At 41.1% G+C, this 21991-nt stretch overlaps 1 protein-coding gene across 2 annotated transcripts; it reads left to right on the plus strand.

The window, feature by feature from the left end:
* Positions 1-2270: 2270 nt before the first annotated feature.
* CCNC (cyclin C) lies at positions 2271-20720 on the plus strand. Of its 2 annotated transcripts, XM_087776454.1 has the most exons (12): positions 2271-2401; positions 3193-3299; positions 7024-7108; positions 7352-7421; positions 8927-8978; positions 11825-11880; positions 13156-13191; positions 14965-15056; positions 15784-15851; positions 16135-16214; positions 18174-18292; positions 18967-20720. In XM_087776454.1, the coding sequence occupies exons 1-12, from the start codon at positions 2370-2372 to the stop codon at positions 19019-19021; spliced, it is 852 nt and encodes a 283-aa protein (XP_087632580.1). In that variant the 5' UTR covers positions 2271-2369; the 3' UTR covers positions 19022-20720. The 2 variants fall into 2 exon arrangements, with proteins under 2 accessions (XP_087632580.1, XP_087632581.1); XM_087776455.1 differs by lacking the exons at positions 2271-2401; positions 7024-7108.
* The last annotated feature ends 1271 nt before the right edge of the window (positions 20721-21991 follow it).

Raw genomic sequence — 21991 nt, forward strand, 5'->3', positions numbered from 1 at the left:
CCCCTAGGGAGCAAGCAGGCTGCTTTTCGCATGGTATGCTGCATGCAGATGGACAAGGCATACTAAAATTTCAAAACAAACAGCCCTGGTCAGACTGTCCTGGTTTCAGCTGGGGTAGAGTTAATTTTCTTCCTAGTAGCCGGTACAGTGCTGTGACTTGGATTTAGGATGAGAATAATGTCAATAACACACTGATGTTTTGGTTGTTGCTGAATAGTGCTTATACTGGTCAAGGACTTTTCAGCTTCCCATGCTCTGCCAGGTGCACAAGAAGCTGGGAGGGGGCACAGCCAGGATGGCTGACCCAGACTGGCCAAAGGGCTATGCCATACCGTATGATGTCATGCTCAGTATATAAGCTGGGGGAAGAAGGAGGAAAGGGGGGACGTTCAGCATCATGGTGTTTGCCTTCCCAAGTAACCGTTATGCGTGATGGAGCCCTGCTTTCCTGGACACGGCTGAACACCTGCCTGCCGATGGGAAGTAGTGAATGAATTCCTTGCTTTGCTTTGCTTGCGTGCACAGCTTTTGCTTTCCCTATTAAACTGTCTTTATCTCAACCCACGACTTTTCTCACTTTTACTCTTCTGATTCTCTCCCCCATCCCACTGCGGGGGGAGTGAGCAAGTGGCTGTGTGGGGCTTAGTTGCTGGCTGGGGTTAAACCATGACACAGACCATGCAAAAAATAGTCCTCATGCTCACAGGTCTTGCTAAGCATTAGCACCAAGCACAGCCTTCCCAGCAGGATAAACCAGGACTTACTTCACCTCGCCGAGGATCTGCCCTGTGGGAGTGCTTCTTATAGAATCATAGAATCGTTAAGGTTGGAAAGGACCTCTGAGATCATCGAGTCCAACCCTTAACCTTGCACTGCCAAGTCCACCACTACGCCGTGTGCCTAAGCACCACATCCACACGTTTTTTGAATACTTCTAGGGACTGTGATTGCACCACTTCCCTGGGCAGCCTGTTCCAATGCCTGACCACCCTCTTCGTGAAGAAATTTTTCCTAATATCCAATCTCATCCTCCCCTGGCACAACATAAGGTCATTTCCTCTCATCCTACCGCTTGTTACTTGGGAGAAGAGACCGACCCCCACCTCGCTACAGCCTCCTTTCAGGTAGTTGTCGAGAGCGATAAGATCTCCCCTCAGCCTCCTCTTCTCCAGGCTAAACAACCCCAGCTCCCTCAGCCGCTCCTCAGAAGACTTGTGCTCTAGACCCTTCACCAGCTTCGTTGCCCTCCTCTGGACATGCTCCAGCACCTCGATGTCCTTCTTGGAGTGAGGGGCCCAAACTGAACACAGTACTTGAGGTGCAGCCTCACCAGTGCCGAGTACAGGGGCACTATCACCTCCCTGGTCCTGCTGGCTACACGGTTTCTGATGCAAGGCAGGATGCCATTGGCCCTCTTGGCCACCTGGGCACACTGCTGGCTCACGTTCAGCTGGCTGACTTTTGTGGGCGCAGGGATGGGTTTGAACCCCAGCCTGGGTTCATAGTGGAATGGGGAGGCTCTGCTAATCCACGTACTGCTGGGAAGGGTGCATCAAGGCAGGAGCCGTGCCTGAAACCTTGGGAACGGGTAAGGTAAAGGTAAATTTAGGTGAGGTGGAGTAAATGCAAGACAAATAAGTGGTGTTATTGGGACCACTGGTCTGTGGTCCCAAGTGGGACTTCATTGGGAGCAGACTGGTACCGAATTTAGACAGCAGTGGTTTTACACTGAGAGGGCAGGTTTAGACTGGACATAAGGAAGACATTTTTTATGATGAGGATGGTGAGGACAGGTTGCCCAGAGAAGCTGTGGATGCACCGCCACTGGCCGTGGCTCTGAGCAACCTGGCCTAGGGGAAGGTGTCCCTGCCCGGGGCAGGGGGGTCGCTCTCGATGGTCTCTGAAGGCCGCCTCCAGCCCAAACCGCCCGCGTCGCCACGAAGCCAGCGCCGCGCAGGAACGCGCTGCCCCGGCGGCGGGCGCTCAAACGGCCCCCGCCACCCGCGGCCGTAAGGCGCTCGCTGCCCGCACCCGGGGCCTTCGCGCTTCGCCGCCGCAGCGCCCGGCTGCGCTCCGGGGCCCGGCGGGCCGTGCGGGGGCTGTCAGGACGCAGCAGCAGCGCCATGCCACCCGACCGCTGACGGCTGCCGCCAGCCCGGCCCGCCGGGGCCCGCCGGGGGCGGGCGGAACCCGCACGCAGGGGAACGGTTCCCAGTGCCGCGTGTTGCCGGCCGGCGGCGGCGGCGGCGGGCGCGGGGCGGTGGCGGCGGCCGCCTCCTTCCTGCTGCCGGCGCGGGGGCGGCGGCGCTGGCGCGGCGGGGCCGGGGCATCGCGGGCCCGGGCGCCTCCTCCCCTCTCCTCTCCTCCCCATGGCCGGGAACTTCTGGCAGAGCTCGCACTAGTGGGTGCCGCAGCCGCGGGGCGGGGGGCGAGGGGGCTGCGGGCCGCCGCACCGCTTTCTCCATTCATTGCCGGGCCGGGGCGGCGGGGCCGGGCCGGGCTTTGCCGGGAGGCCCGGCAGGGGCGAGGGGAGCGCCGCGGCCCTGGGCCGCGTCTCCCAGCGGAGGCGGCGGGCGGCGGGGCCTTCTCACCGCGGAGCCTGCTCACCGCGGAGCCCTGAGGGGAGCCGGGCTGGGGTGCGAGAGCAGCCGGAGGCGCTGGGCTCCCGCGCCGCCCTGCCGGCCGGCCTGGCCTGGCCTGGCCTGGCCGTGGCGTTCGGAGTGTTCGGGCTCCCCGGGAGAGGAGCGGCGTCCCGGTGTCCGTGCCCGCGCTGCCTTGGTCTCAAGCGATGGGGTGCGGGCAGTTGCAGTCCCTGGGGCGCGATATATTTATCCCCAGCAGATAAATATAGGGCAGCCAAGGCTGAGCTGCGTTAAAATGCCTCGTGCTGAGTGCGTCGAGGTTTGAATGGGTGCCTGCGATGTGCTAAATATAACGTAAACCTTGCCGGTAACTGACAGTGCGCAAGAGCTATACAGCTCTTCGCTGTAGGTAAAGGCTAATCCTAGTCCCTGCGAGTTAAGTGTTTCGTCAGATGTCTGGCTTTGAAAACCCTAGTCAGGCCCTACCTTGAGAAGATGTATGTGGTTTGTTGAAAGGTCACGAGCCCCGACCTGCAATCTGTGGGCTGTGCAGGAGTCACTCGGTATAATGCTGACAAAGAGTTGCTGAAATAATTTTCCCTTCCTTTAGTTTACAATGGATTTTGGATAAACAAGATCTATTGAAGGAACGCCAGAAAGACTTGAAATTTCTGACTGAAGAAGAATATTGGAAACTACAGATATTTTTTACTAATGGTAAAACTGTTTTATTTCTGCCGTAAAATCTGTACAGTGTCTGCTATGTCTAAATGCAAGTTTGAATTGCTTAGAGGATGTAATGTTTTCACTGTGATATTACATATACTTTTACAACCTATTTTAACAAAAAATTGGAATATCAGTAACATGGTCATTTGTTGTTTGTAGTAGCACAATTTTAGGAGAACTTACAGGCAAATTAGCTGCATGTATAACGTTTTAACCTGTGCTGGGACAAAACATAGTACATTTTGTTATTTTCAAGAGGTTCTTACCATTAACATAAAAGGAGGAGAAGCAAGCAGAAGCTGACAAGCTAGAATATTAAAGACTCAGTGTTGAGCATTAATACTCAAACTGGGCTTTTGGTGGGCTCTTAGGCTGTGGTAAGTATTTTAGCTGATCTATGCAGTCCTATTAAACAGCAAAGCTTGGAAATTTGTAATTGTGTTCAGTTATGTTCTTTGAAACCTGCACCACAGCCTGTGTCTTGCCTTGTGACCGATCCTCCAGCACCGGGTGGCTCTCAAATTGTCTACAACTTTGAGAGCTGTTGGCAGGCAGCCTGTTCTCCCAAAGAGTTTGGGGCTTGTCTGTGAAGTTATCTAAGACTTACTTGATCCTGCAAAGCATTTAGCCATATGAATGGCCGCACTGGTCATATCAGATTACGTAGGCACTTAAACTCTTTTCTGTGCAATTGTTCAGCATTTTAAAAAAATCTCCCTAAGCAAAGGATATTGCTAAGTAGTAGTTTGTTTGCAGATAGCTTTTAAAATATTTTTTCACAGCAGTCTTTTAAAGTACAGAATGCTTATTTTCCCAGCTGTCTGGCCAGACTTGAGACAGAGCAGTTAAGTGACTTTCCCAATGCCACTGGAAGATCTTATGTCAGTGCTGGAATGATATCTGTGAAAGATACTTATCCGAGCTTCTCTGTTAGCTTAGCTATTTTTATAATAATTGCGTATGCTGCAAATCTGATTGCTGTGGATACATCTGTGTTATTGCTTATACGGCACCAGGAAATCAAGCTAGTAATGATTTACCTATTCAATCAATTCCTGAAATTCCTTGAGGTTAAAACAGTGTCATATCTTCCTAATGCAAAAAGAGAAAATGGGGTACCGATGTTTCTAAAACTGTATTTCTATGCTAATTTTCACTAGTATTAATTTGAATTACGAAATATGCTTTTTTAAATGCTTCACGTCAGTATTTTTCTTGAGTAAGTGAAGATTTACAAAGCAGACAAGGTGGTTTCAGTTTGTGGTTCTCAGGCTCCTTTTCCTTGGCGTTCCTTGCCTCCCCTGAAGGTGCAGTGTGTGAGCTGCAGCAGCTGGAGGACAGCTCTGCCAGCATCTCCCTCGTGCCCGTACGAACACAGCTTACCCTGGAGGAGAGAGTGGTGCTGGGCTTTCACCCCTTCTGTAGCAAAGAGAGGCACCTTCACGGGGAGGACAGTCAGGGGCTGCTCTGTACTGGTGGGAGCTCAGGCAGAGCTTGCCGTGTTCAAGCCCTTGATAGGTGTTGTATCATCACCTACCTCTGAATAGGGACCCTGCTGTGGGTTTGTAGAGCCTCCCCCTCTTCTCTCCCACCCCTTGCATTACCTGGGTAGGGATATGAGTCTTGGCCACGGCTTGTGGCATGTGTCTGCCCAGGAGATGGTTGTTCCCTAAAGCAACCAAAAAGTTGCCTGGAGAGAGGCAGTTTCCTGCTGCCTCCTTGCTGGAAAACAAGTGCAGTAGATCACCAACAGATTGCAGGGCCGTGCGCAACTACTCAGAGTGTTAATGCTGTAGAGAAGGAAAACTATCATCTTCTAAAATAGTTCAAAAAAGGAAACTGATGTTGCTTTCTCTCTTTGGATCACCAAGTCTTAATAGAGTTTTTGGTTGAAAGGTGCATTAATTGATTTCCTTTTCTGGTTTAGGGCAGAAGCTGTAATGTTTGTGTTACAGGCTACTCAAGATATTCAGATTTAAAACAATTTTTATTAAAAAAAAAAAAACACTGAAACCACTTATTTTGTAAACATAGGAGAATAAATAATCCAATAGTTTCTTCTAAAATATTTAAAAAATTAATTACAAGTATTGGACTTTTTCCGAGCATATACAAGCTTCCATTTCATTAAGTCTCTCTAGGCTCTTGTCCATTTTTTTCCCCTAAATCACACTTGATTTTTCTCTGACAGCAGATGGCCTAACTGTTTCTGAAAATCCCATGGGAGTGAGAAACATATTTGGAGAATTCTGTCTAGCTTAATATTTGAATTTTTCTGATGCCCTAGTAGTAGGACAGTGTTATAGCCCCATGGTCAAATCAAAGGGAAAAATCCTTTCAAACCTCCCCAGATAGGCTGATAAATATTTTAATATTTGTACAGACATTGCATACCAGGATCAACCTCCTCTCTGGCAGTATTGCTTGTCCTACTGTCACTGGCAAGCTAGTCTCAATTTGGCATTCTTCTCTTCAGGAAAAGAGTGATTATGACATGGACAGGGACTTAATGTTGCTTTGGGTAATCATAGTGGGTGACAAATTAGTTACCTTTTCCTGTGGAAGAAAAATAAGCTGCCAATCATCAGTGCTGTTCAGGGTGGCTTTCTCCTTTTCTTCTATGTTCAGCCCTTTTCTAGCCAACAATGTCCTTAATATTTGCCTGTTTTAAAATGCTGTGATGTTCATGAAAAGTGAGAGTAGGGTGTACCCTGACTGTTCCTAAGGGATATGGGATCAGAGCATGGGGGAAAAAAAATCTGGACTTGTGTGCGTAAGCAGAGACTAAGAATTTAGCGACGACTGGTAACAGAATTGTTTGCTTTTCCCATCAGTGGTCACTGTCTTGATCTTGCTGTACGTATTTTAAATAGGTACTTAAGTGTATTTTAAATTATTGCTTTGGACATTCTGGTGAGCGAGGGAAAAAAAGAAGAGGGAGTCTTAATACAGCCGAGGCTTGCTCAGAATAATGGCCGGGAAGAAGTACGGGAAAAATAACAAGTAACAACCTTATGTTTCACTGTGCCATTCTCTATATCCAACCCCTGCTCTTAATCCCAGCTTGATGCATCTAATTTGCTTGGCACCTTTCCTTTGCCTGGGAGGCCAAACAAGAGCTACCTGCGCAGATGACACCAGGGTTGCTTCTTGGCCAACTGGCAGAGGACGACCGTGATGGAGCAGCTGACTGCATCCTCTGGTCTCCCACCCCCTCTCCCTAGACTAAATATGTCATTTTTTAACACCTGCTGCCTCTGCCAAATTTAATGACCATGTTTGTGTTGGCAGCTTTAGTTGTTTGAAAAAAACCCCATCCATTTTGCATGGCACTGAAAAGCCATAGACTTGTATTTTAAGTGTTTGAATTTGTTTTGCTCTAAAATGGAATACCCAAGCTTTACCCTTCTGAGATTTGTGTTGTCATCTTCTTAAAGGTCATACTCACTTTGTACACAATGAAGTCAAGATACCTTTCCCTTTTTGAAGGTGTCTACAAGCTTCAGGATGCAGTGTTTCTTCTTCACCTGCAGGTCTGTAGGTTTACAGCAACGTGTTGTCTCACCAGAACAACGGATCTGAACTGAGGGAGAAGACTGTGCTGCTGCTCCTTAGAATCCCCAGCACTAGTCATGTTTTGAGATCCTTTGCTATTTGGTGTCAAATTGTTGTAAAAACTCAACTCAAGCTTTTGTTCATTTTTTTTTTTAAGTTATCCAGGCTTTAGGTGAACATCTTAAATTAAGACAACAAGTTATTGCCACTGCTACAGTCTACTTCAAGAGATTCTATGCCAGGTAGGACTGTTTACTATGATGGTACAAGAATAAAACATTTGCTAGGCACATTTTGGTGGCCCTTTTAAAATGCAGTTCTGTATTAAAAACAGTGCCACTTTTGTTTTCTGGATGGTGTAAAGCTTTTATGCTAATAAAGTTAACTTAAGCTTTGCTTTTTCAAAAGGAAGTGTGGTGCTCTTAATAGATTAATCGTTCTACGTGTATGAAACAACATATTATAATTTTGTTGTAACATTTCAGATATTCCCTAAAAAGTATAGATCCAGTATTAATGGCTCCTACGTGTGTGTTTTTGGCATCCAAAGTAGAGGTATGAAGTATTACAATTTTTTAATGTAAAATTATGTGATGTATGAGAGAGAGAAAAAGTTTAGGACTTTTACATTTTTTGCTGTTCTTCATGCTTTGGGGGTTGAAACCTTCTCGTTTTGTATGGATTTCTATAGCAATTTAAGAAAAGGAGACGGAGAAGGCCTTCAAACATGTTATTTAGTATTTGATCTTTCACAGTTTTGTCTGAATTACTAACACTGAAGGGCCTCTGAAGATTGGAAAGAGTATTTTAAATGGCTGTTTCACTGTGATACAGTGTTTACGTAACTACATACACTATATCTTAAATTGTGCAATGTCTCCTTTCTGATGTGTTTTTCCTTATTTATGTTTACTCAAACTTTAAACCATAATTTGAAATTTTTTCCTAATTATCCTTTTCCCTTTCATATAGTGAGGGATCCTCAGAGTTTACCACACTTTCGTTACTTGAATTAAAAGTATGTTGTAGCTTATACGCTGTCTTTGAGAAATTATGCTAAGGAACTGACCCACTAAGGATAGCGGTGAGAAGGCTCCGTGCTTCCACCATTAGAAATCCACTTTGAATGTGGCCAAGAGTTAGCATCAGCTGGGTGCTGCTCTTAGTCCTTTGTAATGCAAGAAGTTTTTCAGCTGAGAAGTGTCTGCGTAATGGGAAAAAAAAAAAAAATCAAATTGGCCAATTTGTGATATGTCAGCACTAATTAATTTTACAGGAGGAACTCAAATACCTAGTGGATGGTAGAAGCAGTCCTACTAAACCAGTGTCTACATGTGATGCTGTTGTCTGTACAAATACTGTGATACATTCCAGTGTTTGGAAGAGAGAAAGATGCAGAGTATTGGAGAGAGTATTTTTTTATCAGCCTGTTAATTAAGCCTTTAAGAAAGTACAGACATGGAGTGTATATATACAGATGCACCTTGTATTTTAGAACAAATACCAGAAGTCTGTGCAGCCTTCCTTATGCTAAAGCTTCTGCAACTTCAGAGGGCAGCTATAGCAGTAATGATTCAGCTATGCACTTCTCTGAAAGAACACTGTATACAGAAAATTTTCAGCTTGCTGACTGTCTCAGCAGAGGAGCTAAGGCTTCATGGAAACATAATAGAAAAAGGTAGTTAATGACAGGTTTCTAAAGGCAGTTTTCTCTCCAAGTGGGTTAAGGAAAAACAACATAACTTCTTGAAGCCCTCTTGCCTATTTTATATGTAGAGTTTTGGCCAACTGAGCTTTGGTGGCTTTAGTACCTTTCATAAATGTTTACTGTTCCTCACAACTCAAACAACAAAGTAACTAATCAGTGAAAAAAAACTCTTTAGCTAAGAGTTTACCCTGTTCATCTTAAGGAAAAAAGGAAAGAAAAAGGGGTGGGGGAAAAAAAAGAAATACAGCATAAAGAAGCCCAGTTTAGTAAGAAGCCATTATTTTAATTTGATAACAGTGTGCGTATATGGTATTTCAGGTGGTTCACCTCATTTACCATTCTTTTTCTTCAGGAATTTGGTGTTGTTTCAAATACAAGGTTGATTTCTGCTGCTACTTCTGTATGTAAGTATTGGTGATTTTCATTACACTGTAGTTAGGTATCTCTATAAGGAGATCAGACATTTTCTTTGTGTTTTTTTTTTTTTTGTTTGCTTATTTTTAAAAGGTACCTTTTATCAAGTCATGGGAGGGCTTGTGTGTTGACTGCTAGGAGCCAGTTAAAGCTATTTAGAATAAATAACTTCCATTTCTAAATACAGAAACAGAAGGGTCCTTTCTGTATTAGTTTTGGTTGATTCTGTTTGGAACTTATGCCGAGCATAAATAAAAACAAAGTAATAAATTTAAACTATTGAGGTTTATAAACAGTCTTGAGTAGTAAATCAACTTCTGAACTACTCAAAGATAGAATTGGAAACTTAGGGCTTTATTTGTCTGTTTTATAAAAGGTATGGCTCCATGGAAGTACCTGTTTTCAGAATTTTTGGTAGGCTGTATACCTTTTAATTTTTTTAATTTTTTTTTCCCCGTCATAAAATTAGTCTTTGCACATGATATTTATTTCTAAAAATACATTTTATAACCTATGTGATGTTCACAAATAAATGCAATAAAATCACACTGTAGTTACTTAATTCTCTATCTTTCCCACTTGCTTTATATTTCCCAGTTCCTGTAACTTGCATCTCATCCTTCAAGGTCTTAGTGATGGCTTCCTTAACTGAGTGCTATAATTTGACCCAGAAGGTCCAGCTGCTCTCAGTAGGCAATTCCTGGCTGTGCTCTTCAAAATGTAGGTCATTGCTTTCAAAATCCCTCTTAGCCATTGAGGGGACAGGTGACTGGCTGCATCTGTAGCCTCCACATGCAGTCAGTATATCAGTCGATGGGGCTGGCCGTATGACAGTTCCACCACCAGGAACTGAAACGCATCTTCAGTGCCAGCATGACCGTGACCAGTACTGGATTTAGCAATAAGAGTTGCTATTTTTACAGCAGTAGCATCTCAAAGCACAGATCTATGTGGGAGTTTTGACGCATCAGTGAGAAAGTTAGATGGATTTTGGTAAATACGCCAGTAGCTGATTTTACTTGGACTTCTAGTCCTGAGCTGTGCTGTTTCTGAAAGTCCCAAGTCTCAGAATCCCACAGATGCTTTCCCCCACAGTTCTCCCTTCAGACTTAGAAACCCTGCCTGTCCTGATAAGTACTCTGCATTTCATGGAAGTGGGGACAAAAAGCAACAGGCTTTCTCCTAGTGTTTATGTCTTTTATTCTACCTGGTCTTCCTTTACCAGAGTTGCTTCAGTAGCACACAGCAATTTTTTTGGAGGTCTTCGTACAAAAGGTGAAAAAAGATGAGGTGAGACAAGTAAAAGAAAGCTAACAAAAGGGGTGACTAGAGTAATAGTGGTCGGTTGAAAAGGTTTGTTTGCTTTTAGTTAGGTAGAAACATGAAGTTAGTAACACATGCTTCCTTTGTAAGGAAGATAATCTCAGATTGGTTTCTGGCAACCTCTTCAAAAGCTTTTCGCTCTGTTTCCACAGCTCACTAAAAGGACAGCTCCATATGGTTGTGTCTGCAGCTTGCTTTGTGGGAAAAATGTTTTGTTTCCCTATCTTCCCCCTCAACGCGGTTTATTATTGACTATGTATCTCTTCAGTTTGCATGCTTCTTGAGAAACCTGTTTTATTCATTCTTCTCTTTCTTGAAATAATTGAAATTTCCAACCAGTAGCCTAGTCTTATTGTCCCATAGCAAAGTCCACCATAGGTCTAAATGTTGAAGTCTTTAGTCCAGAGGACTGACACTATCTTTTCATCAAAGTGAATGGCGTACTGATTTTCTGGAATTAGTATCAATTCCTAATATACTGTCTGTCATTAATACAAGGAATATTGTCTGCTTCCAGGATGTTAAATGTTACCTGTTTTCCTTGGAGGACAGGGACTTAAAATAGATTTTTAAATGTTTCACTTGTACAAATCTCAAATCCACATCCTCAAGTGTACTTAGGTTTTTCTTTGCTCAGCATTCTAACATGAGGTCACTCTGTTTTTGCAACTTAACATAATTCTTAACAGTGCGCTATTTGTACCTGTTCTCCTTGTAAAATGCATGAGGATAATTAGGTATCTAAGTCAGGGATCATCATAAGCTAGAAAACTGAGGATATATTTGAACGTTTTTTTGGAGGCAAGTGTCTTGAATCATATCATATGCCGAAGCAGATGCTTAGGTGTCTTTCTCTCGAGGAGAGACACACCCTTGAAATGTCTGATAATCCAGTGCCTAGGACGCTGATCTGCAGTGTGGTGAATTGACTTCTTGCTTTGTATTTGAGCCTGTTTTTTGCATATCCAAAGTCTTTACGTCATGGACATACAAGATCTCTTGGCTGAGCTCCTTCACCCTGCCCACGGTCTCGCTTTTCTAAGACTTCATTATGTGGTTTAAAATCTTGCGTGTTGAAGGGTCAAGCCTATGTAAAAAATCCCATGTGAAAATTCCATTTGGCTTTATTGTTGGAACTGGGATCCTGAAGAGATCACTAGATTTGGAGTGACATCAGTAGGTAGGTAGCTCTGTGAATGATAACTTGTGTAAAGTGAGGTGCCCATAAGATAGTTGGTGGTTAACCAGAAGATTTAATAGTGCCCAAAGCAGCATACGAGTGTCTGGCTGACTACCTCTGCAAATCTGGGTTTCAGGTGTATTTCTCTGTCCCTTTCAGGATCTTAAATCTTATAACTTAACTTCTATCTTTCACATACAAACCTTTTGTACTGCAAGCAGTTTTGCTGCCAGATGGATTTGAAGGGCTATATACAGATGAATTAATAGAAAGGGAAAGGAGTAGAAGCATTACTTACATAATTTTTAACATACTGATTTCTCTTTACTGTAGTGAAAACTAGGTTTTCGTATGCCTTTCCGAAGGAGTTTCCTTATAGGATGAACCATGTAAGTATGCTGTGTGAAATACAACTTGATCAAATAAATTAGAAGACAAATAATTGTTAGCAGGAAATCCTGTCTTTTAAATTCTAAGAAAGAAATATTTTCATACTCATATGTCAGGTTGCTCATAATTAAGTTTTGGATAGGTTATTGGGAAAATTACTTTTAAAAGTAATAAATCTTATATAACCTCCTTTCCTTAAATTGTTGACAGGAATGCTATAAAGAGAAGTGACGTGACTGGGTGACTGCAGTAGTAGTTTTTATATAGTATGATGATAAAAGAGATTTAGCTTTTTTTGAATGTTCTTGTTTACAGATACATTGCTGCAGGGAAGGTAAATAGCCCTTGCAGCTGGGATGCTTCCAAGCTTGCACACAGGAGCAGCTGGTTTACAGAAAGCAGTTTCATTTTTGCCTGTACAATGTAATGACTTTTGAAAAAGAATTTTTATTTATTATTTAAAATTTAGATTTACCAGTGGTTTTCAAGGCATTCTCAATCACAATGCTGAGAAATTTTGTAGTTTTTCTGGAAACCAGTTTTGACCTGTGCTGTAGTATTTTGAAAGTTAAACAGATCTAATTATTTTTAGATTGACTGTGACAAATCGTACTTTTTTGTTGGTTTGCTTTTCACCCAATCTAGAAGCCAAACGATGTATCAGAACATAAAATATCTAAGACCTTGCAATAAAACTGCACTGTTATTTTACAGATAAAGGCAAATGGAAATATATTTCGGAGTACTGCTTTCCTATAACCCAAGCCGTCCAGTCTTTTCCTTGCTATCACTAATACATCACTATCGAAAATGAGAGCTGATTTAATTGCTACAGTTGGACAGAATGTTTCCTATGAAATTAATCTCAAAATACTTTAAAAGGCCGTTCGGTGTGTTAGTGGCCTGATGAAGGGGCTCTAATTCTACAAAAGGACTTCTCTATTGCTGTTAAGTGTTTATACACTGGGAACAATTTGCTGCTGCCAGGTGTTGAAACAAATCAGACAAGTACTGCCAATGAAGTAGTCTTTCATAGTAAACTTGATCCAAAAAGTTTAAATGCATTGTTGTTATGACTGGAGTTAAGTTATAATGGTGGTAAGGCAGTTTGTTTGATTTTTGTTTGGTTTTGTAGCTTCAGATGAAATGCATTTAGGACTGTTGGAAATGTGTTGAGAATTCCTGTGCATTCATGATGTTAAACTGGATGCCGGTTAATTCTTTCTGCTGTCTGAAACACGCTGTTGTTTAACTGTGATTTTACTTCTTTGCAGATACTAGAATGTGAATTCTATCTCTTAGAATTAATGGTAAGTGGGTTGTTTTGGTGGTTTGCTTTTTTTTTTTTTACTGTTGCCTCAATTTACTTTTTACTGATGAAGAATATTTTGAGTTTTGTGCTATGAAATATGCATTATGCTGTCTTTTTCTTTTTCCCACTCCAATTTCAGAAAGATATCCGTGCAGGTCTAACATATACATTTTCAGCAGAATGCCGTAATTACTGTGCTGTCATCTAGGTTGAGTGAGGGCATTCTCACCAGCTTGTGTTTAAGCTGGACCACCTCTCAACAGAAAGAGGGCAGATTGTGGGAGCGGTGGGGACAGGAGGAGTGTGTATGGTTCTGCATCCTAGTGGTTAGAGCACTGTTGGGAAGGGTAAAGCATAATTTCCAGAACTGCTTCTGTTTTTAAAAGAAAGGTAACTGTGTATAAGTCCTGATGGAGAGACTAGGATGTCAGTGTCCTCATTTCCCCAGATGAATGGCCAGATGAAAAAGCATAAAGAGTTGTATTCTTTCTATGCCCTCTTCTTGCCTGAAAGAATCTGGAGCTATACATAACATATATGTTTCAGCTTCAGCAGAAGGTGTGGGTCATATCCCACTCAGGCTAGTCTGTAAGCTGATAATGAGAGTAATCTTCTAGGAATTGAAATGTGGGTTTGAATCCTGTGAGGAAGAAACTGAACAAAGGGCCTCCCATTTTCTGAGATGGTGCTGTAACTATTAGGCTGTGGGATGAAAGGAGCGCAACGTGACATTTCCTTCCAGGCGCTTTCAAAGAAAGGAGTCGTACCTGCTTTTTCTAAGGGTTGCTACCCCGTTACTGTGTTTTCTAGGGCAGTTGAAAGGATGCAGCCCAGGCTTCTTAAGGGGCTTAGGTAAAGTGGTGCCTAATTTCTGCGTATTGGTCGGACTTGGATGGATTAGGCACCAAGCTCGCTGTACTAAGGTAGTTCTGCTCAAGTGCAGAGAAGAGGAGAGAGAAGCCAGGGAGGAGCCTAGTGAGTTAGGCAGAAACTGAGAAAGGATATGTTTTGGGAACAGGACACAGAGCAGGTCGGATCAAAGTTTTTGTTTGTGTCCACAGTTGTTACAACACCTCTTTAGATATCCTGTTTAGATTTAGTCCTTGATACCTCTGCTATACATGGCAGTAACTCTTGAGTTTTGTATACAAGATTTTTATCACAAGTAACTGCATTTACGAGAAGTTACAGTTTGGGGATTAACTTGTTTTTCCAGTACGCTATGCAATATACAGTATGTATAACAACTGTGTCTCGCTTCAGTGTTCAGCACATGTAACTTAATGCGGCTTTTCCCTATAGTATTCACACAGTTGCCTGCTTTCAGCAAAAGGGTTATTCCTTCTTGTTTACACCAACCTGGGCCTGAAAAGAGGGGATTTGAGAGCAGTGGATTTTTTTTTCTTTCTTTCCAAACCAGCGTCAATTATTTTGGCATGCTTTCCATGTATGGTATTTAGTGACAGACTGTTTTCTGGCAGTGTTTTGTATTTCCAAGTGGGAATTACGGGTTTGTAAGCAAATGAGGTTTCAGTGTGCTGCAGATGTGGCTTTCTCTGTCTCTTAGGGGAAGGACATTGACAGACTGGCAACCATGCTATGTAATGGTATTCTAGAGAGAGCACTGCCCTCATTAGAGCAGGGTTAGGTGTCAGAATTCTACTTCAAAAAAATAATCAGTAATTGACTTGTAAACCAAATGTTTTTAATATGAACTGGCAACACATTCTGCATTGTAATCTAACTTTTATCCCATTGACATTTTTCCTAGGACTGCTGTTTGATAGTATATCATCCTTATAGACCTTTGCTCCAATATGTGCAAGATATGGGCCAAGAAGATATGCTGCTACCTCTCGCATGGTAATGAAGACAATGATTAACAATAGTGCCTCCTTTCAGCAAGAAAGCGAGTGTTTAACAGTTATGCTTCAAAGGTGGTTAAGCAAAAGCAGACTTAGCCATATTTGAATACAAAGGGTGCCTTAGTTAACCTGTGCAGGTATATGTCCCTGACTTAACTTATTCTGTCTTTAACCTTGTAATGATATTACTTGGTCTAATTTTTCTTTTTAGACTAGCTCTAATAGCACAGTTTTTTACACTATTGAATGGCGACTATGAGTAGAGGTAATCTTTTTCCATCAGCTTTGGCTTTCTGTTGTATCTTGTCATAGGAGGTAGAAGCAGTATGTAGGGGGTTTTAGTTGTGTTAGCAGAACTCTTATTCTTGAACTGTTTCTCAAATACAGAAAGACAGTAAACCCACTACTTTTATGCTTGCCCTTACTTATTTGTGAAACAGGGATAATTATTTTATAGTATATGTCAACAACCTCTGCAGAAAGACATTTATGGTACTATAATAGTGCTTCCAAATAAACTTCTGCTGTGACTACAAGGAGAAAAATGAAAAGCTTTAGGAGATTTTTACAAGGGAAGAGATCTCTTCTCTTGCTGTTTTGCCCTGCAGCCTCACTGCTTCTACCATCTGGGAAACTGACAAACTGTTTATAAACTGACAGCAGTTTTTGAAGTCATATAGTCTAAAGGTGAATACGATGATACTTACAAGTCCCTTTTTGCACAGGAGGATAGTGAATGACACATATAGAACTGATCTTTGTCTGCTGTACCCTCCTTTCATGATAGCTCTAGGTAAGTAACACAAGTAATGTCTCTTGTCATGTTTAAATGGATGTATTTTGTGCACTGTCCCATCAACAAGCATTCCTTAGAGTGCCCTCATAAGGTGCTTCAGTTTGCGTTTCATACAGTACTGACAGTGTAGCCTTGCAACTTAAAAAGTCCAGAAGAAAAATCAGATAATTAATCCCGAGTTTTCTCTGTTGAACTGTATAGTGTTTATAAAAAGTAGAATGTTTCTAACTGTATCAAGAGGGGATCTTTGTTCGATATCCATGTCACCTGATCTTTGCAGCTTGCCTACACGTGGCCTGCGTTGTCCAGCAGAAGGATGCAAGGCAATGGTTTGCTGAGCTGTCTGTTGATATGGAAAAGGTACTCTGTTTTTAATTCCCGCCACCTGTTATGGACTGACCAAAAACGGTAGTCATGGTTATAAAACTGCTGTCTTGCATGTCTGTGGTACTGATTTGAACTTCATTCAGTGATCATGTTAGGCGCTGTTGAAATTAGGTAGATCTCTTGGGGAGGGAGATGATGTCAGATCGTTCGGTTTTCACCCTGCTCTGAAAGTCAAGACAGAACCATTGCATAATGGCAAAGTGTTGCTGGTGTTGCCATTTTTCAGATGGAAATATAAAACCAATATCCTTTGCAATTTTTTCCAGAAAAAGAATTCCCAGTGTTTTTCATCATTTAAGATTGCCAGCATGAGTTTGACTTAAATTCTAGTGCATGTGATTTTCTGATTCGCCTTTCAACATAGTGCCTACATGCTGTTCTCATTTTCTCCCTATAAATGTACGTAGTATAGCAGAGTGTGAGACATTCTTGACACTTTCAGAATGACCAGGGCTGTGACTTCAGTCAGCGTGAAACAGGGGGACGCCAAGATCATTCAGTTGAGTTCCCTGCTATTGCAAATTCTGTGTCAAATAATCCTCTTAATAACTTGATCAGATTCCAAGGTGCAGTTGTTCTCGTACCAATAATGTTCTTCATCTTCACTAGTTCCTTTTACTTTTTAGGTTGACTTCTTTAACCTTTGCTTAGCTCCAGCAAGCAAGCCAAACTGGTACTCATACCCCTTCACTCTGCACATATTTTTCCGTCTATCTTTTTTGAAACGGAGTGTCTGGAATTAAATAGCATTTCATGGATGAGACATACCATTGCCCTCTGTGCCTTCGGTATTGCCCTTTATCCCACTGATGATGTCCTGGCATTGTATTTGTATTCCAGAATTCGTCTTCAAATTTAAGCGCAGTGTGGATGCTATGCTGCATCAAGAGCTCTGTGAATTATGCTGTCATGCCTGTAAAAGCAGGGTGATAATAAATTGGCAGCAGAGGAGAACCAGCCTATATTTGACAGATAAGGTTGCCATAAGCTTGATACTGAACATGTTTGAATGTTTACGTGTCTTGGTTCTCGTGCCAGTGATACAATCTAAGCTTGATTTTTTTACATTAACACCATGGACCTCTTAGCCAACTATGACTTTTGTTTCAAGGACATGTATTGTTCTAGCTCTTAATTAAAGTGCACGTATTAAAAAGAAGAAGTCTACTTTATTAATTTAGAGAATGATGAGAGAAATATGAACCAAACATTATCCACCTTTTATATAGAATATTGAGCTAGAAATTTAATTGGAAACTAAGGTAGTTGAGTTGCAGTAGATAGAAAACGTCCAAATTGGTAGAGAATGCTTATGCTTCCAGAAGTGGAATATGAAAGTTCAACAATTCTTATTTTATGTATATAAGAATATAATAATAATAATAAGAAGAAGAATAAGAAGTATTTAGACACTCCTTGGCTCTTTATTTCTTGGAAGGAAAAAATTCATACCAATGTTTTGTGGTTTTGGGCTTTTTTTTTTTCTTTTTTCCCTACACTGTGCCTCTGATGTGTATAGAACATTGATAATCATCGGTTACTGTATTGATAATCCATGACCATCTAGCTGCAGTCATGCTGCCAGGTGTCCGTATCTTCCCAGTAACATAGTTGTAAGTTGTGGCAGTAGTTGCAAATAAATAAATAAAAAGCTATTTAGCTTGCAGGGAAGGAGAAGTGGTATACACAGTTGAATGGGAGGGAACGTATTCTGTTCAGGCTTCCATTCACAATTAAATCAAAAAACTAATTATAGAAATGGTTGATTGCCAGACCAGATTAAATGTGAGACAGCTCTGTTCATAATATGAAAATTGTGCTGCTTAATTTCAGGTTGGGGCATGTTTAATTAATTACACACTTAAAACTGACTATGACAACGATAAAATCACTATTGTATCTGACCTTAGGATCTCTTTTCTTTCTAATCAGATTTTAGAAATAATCAGGGTTATTCTGAAGCTGTATGAGCAGTGGAAGAACTTTGATGAGAGGAAAGAGATGGCTACTATTCTTAGTAAAATGCCTAAACCAAAACCACCTCCAAACAGGTACTGTGCTTCCTTAATACACTTTTCATATGGAAAAACTGGACTACTATCTTAAGAACGAGTACATGTTTAATTAGAGGTGTAGCGTATATTTTTACAGTGCAGGCCTTTCTATTACGAACAGCCAGCCTGATTGTTCAGGGGCTAGTGAGCAGCAGAACATTCATTGTTTTATGGAGAGCGTTAATGTGATTAGAATGTGATCAATACAGCTTAGCGAATGTAAGGAACCGTGGTGTGAGGCTCCGCGGCTGGGCCGGATTTGTTGGAACTGGGCCTCCTTGATGTCGTGTGTAATCACTGTGATTAAATATCACTGTTGGGAATCTGCACATGCAAATTCTTGTGCACATGCTTATGTAATGTGAACTTGGAAATGTTGACTTCAGAAGTAGATTCAGCAGGCAGCTGCATGGGGATATATTGAAATTATTATTCAACTCAATACACTGAAGTTCTTTATGCATGCTGAGAATGACCTTTGCATTTTTTATGAAACTGAGCAGAATACCTTAACCTATTTGTGTATATGTTCAAGTACTTTCCTTCAAAAGGTTTTTACTACTCTCAGAATGCCATATTTTTTAATTAAAAAAAAGACAAAAATGTAATATGATGCTTCTTTTTGAAGACACATGTTTTTGGTTTGTTGTTTTTTTTTTTCTTCCAAACAGTGAAGGAGAACAGGGTCCAAATGGTAGCCAGAACTCTAGTTATAGCCAATCTTAAGACATTCCAAAGAATTTCTTTATGGACCACTTTGACTCAAGACATCCTGGGATCTTTCCTGTGTTCTTGAAATGGACAGAAGGTTTTAGTAACATCTTCGACAAAGAACTTGAAGAATAAATAGCTTGTTTGTGTCAAGCATTTTGAAAGCTTTTTCTCTAAAACTGCATCATTTTCTCTGAAGCTGGAGCAAATGTACTAAGATTTTTCAGTGTAAGGAATCAAATGTTAAACCAAGCTGCAAAAGATTAACACTATCCACTCAAAACAAATAGTTCACTATTGGTTTTGTTTGCTTTGAGAAAATTGTAACTTGCCATTGAATTGAACTATTTTTAAAGCGACAGTAACCTGAAGCCTAAGTGTAACTGTATTAATGACTTGTGTTGTCTTCATTTTGTTTGTGACTGAAGGAAGATAGTGCACTGTGTGTTGAATCTATTCATTACCTTGAATTTTGTTGAGTTTTTAAAAATAAATATGGATTCTGTAACAAGTAACACAGCAATCCTTCAGAAACAAAGCCTAGAAGAGCCTGCAAAGAACATTGTTACAGTTTTAATGAAAGCTGCAGGAAAGAAATTCAGTTCCTTTTTTGGATTAGAAAAATGCTGTTTTACTCAGTAGATGTACTTGGATGTTTTTGCCATGAAGCATAGTAGCCCAGCTTACCAGAGAAGTGCAATATGTATAGTGATTCTGCAGTTTTCTTAAACGTTTCAGTTGTTAGGAATTAAAAAAACCCAACATACTATGATTTTTTTTTTTTTGTAAGTAAATGTACTGTATAGTACAATCGGAATATTTCACAATCAAGTACAAATCTGGATATGATTGCTATTTTTTATGGTGGATTTTTTTGTACAAAAGATATACACTGTTAGTCTGCCTTCACTGTTAGTGTGAATTTGTGTGGTTCATTAGAGAGTTTATTTAAGAGGATCAAGCTTTCAGTGAGCTTCATACTGGCTAATTTTAATTGTGATGTTAGGAGCAACTCTTTAGAATAACTGAAATGGGATTCCTTGGTCAACTATGTGCTGGAGAAAATGAGATTCCTTCAAACAGAAGGCCATATCCTGCGTTCCTTACTCAGGCAGATATCCCACTGAAGTCAGGAATTGGCCTAAATTGAATTTCTTGATTTTTAGATAATTAGAAACAAAGTTGTTCTCTACAACTTCATTGTGAATGATAATGCCGACTTGCCCAAATATAAAAATTGAATGATAAAGTGCAGTAACATTGTTCTCCGTTTTTTTTCCTGAAGCAACACATTTCACTGTTCTGAAGTACTGGAGGGAAATTCTTGAAAACCCTTGCTTTATCATGCGTCTTGGTTCAAAAAACTGGCCCTTTAAAAAACCCCTGGTTTTGCAAATACCTGTCTTTGTAATTGGCTGGCCATTCAGTGAAATGTAACTGAAGTGTGTTTGTCTGTAGCCCATTAGGCTACTAGCATTTATTTCTGTTCAGGTTATTTTTGTAAAACATAAGGTAAACAAGCCCAAACCACTTTGGTGAGAGAGAAAATATATACATTGTGGTCTTTGCTACTTTTGTTGCCATTTGATCCATACTTTTTATAGACACTTGATTGACTAAGTGGAATTTGGCTATTTGCCTTTGTTTCTTGAAGTCTAAAATGTGCTATTTGTAACGTGGACTTGGGGAGTAGAAATAAATCAATGCAACTTGACCACTGTGTGGAGTTCTTAAACAGGAACCGTTCCTTAGGTAAGCATCGGTCTTCTCACATACACCACATCATCTGCTAAGAAAGCTAATGTTTTGAAATTAGGGATTTCACACTATTAATGAAGAATTCTGGCTGGAGTGATTAAAAGTTTTCTTGCTGCTCAAGAGCCTTCGCAGGCTTTACTTCACACGTAAATTACCTATGTGACCTAAACCTAGGAGCTAAAATATCAGGCACTTCTTGATGGTAAATAGAAGTATCTTAAGTCATTTCTCTACTGGGGAGGTGAGGATAGTTTTACCAGCTCTGGTTCCAGCATAAACAGTGAAAGGCAATGAAGTGCAGTCGAAGGAACTGCATTCAGTGATGACAGTTATAAGAAGAAAGGTGTAAATTGGAACAACAAGAAAGGGAACATAATGTGAATTCAACAGCGTTGCCACCAACCATACAGAAAAAATCACCTTTACTCTGTTTCATTTCAAAGGAGAGAAATGGATAAAAATGAGGTATCTCATTAAAAGAGAGGTAGCTGAAGGTCTTCACAGATTATATGGTCGCAGGTGACAGCGGAGTGTCAAAGCAAACCCAGGCCACCTATGCCAAAAAGGCTTAAGGAAAAATCTAAAAGGAAGCAAACTGAACTGGATCAGACAAGTTATTTAACTCAAAAAGCATCATTTGAAAAGCAAGTTATATCCACGTAAGGAAGATACAGAAGACGACACAGAAGGGATCATCAACTTTCACAAGCTACAAATAGTTTGAGAAACACCTTGTGAAAAACTACCAGGACTCATAAAAACTAAATCTACCAAGACTAACAAAAACTACTGAAAATGAAAAAGAGGTATACAGTGGCTTTCCTATTAAAAAAAAAAAAATCCAGACCTCTTCAGCTCAGAAAAGATAGCAGATGTCTAGAAGAATCATGACTGGTGTGAAGACTGGTGAGGCGACAACTGTTCATCACTTCTGACAGAAGCAGCAGGAGCAGCCAATGCAAACAGCACACGGCAAGTTGAGAAGCAACAAAGGGAAAGACTTCTTCTCACAAGGCGGTGTTAAACCCCGCGCAGCCTGCTGTGACTGCTGGGAGTTTGTGTTGAAAATCTACAAATACCCAAATGTATCAAGACATGCAAAGCCCGAAAGAGGTATTAAAGCTCCCTGGGTTGTAAATAAGATTCATCTGGGGATTGTATCACTACATACTTGTCCTGTTTTATGCTCTTCCTCAGACGTTTATTACTGGTTGCTGAAAATGCAAC

Source organism: Nipponia nippon, unplaced genomic scaffold (genome assembly GCF_047370975.1).
Source record: "Nipponia nippon isolate SJK-2023a ecotype South Korea unplaced genomic scaffold, ASM4737097v1 scaffold_4, whole genome shotgun sequence".
Taxonomy (NCBI): Eukaryota; Metazoa; Chordata; class Aves; order Pelecaniformes; family Threskiornithidae; genus Nipponia; species Nipponia nippon.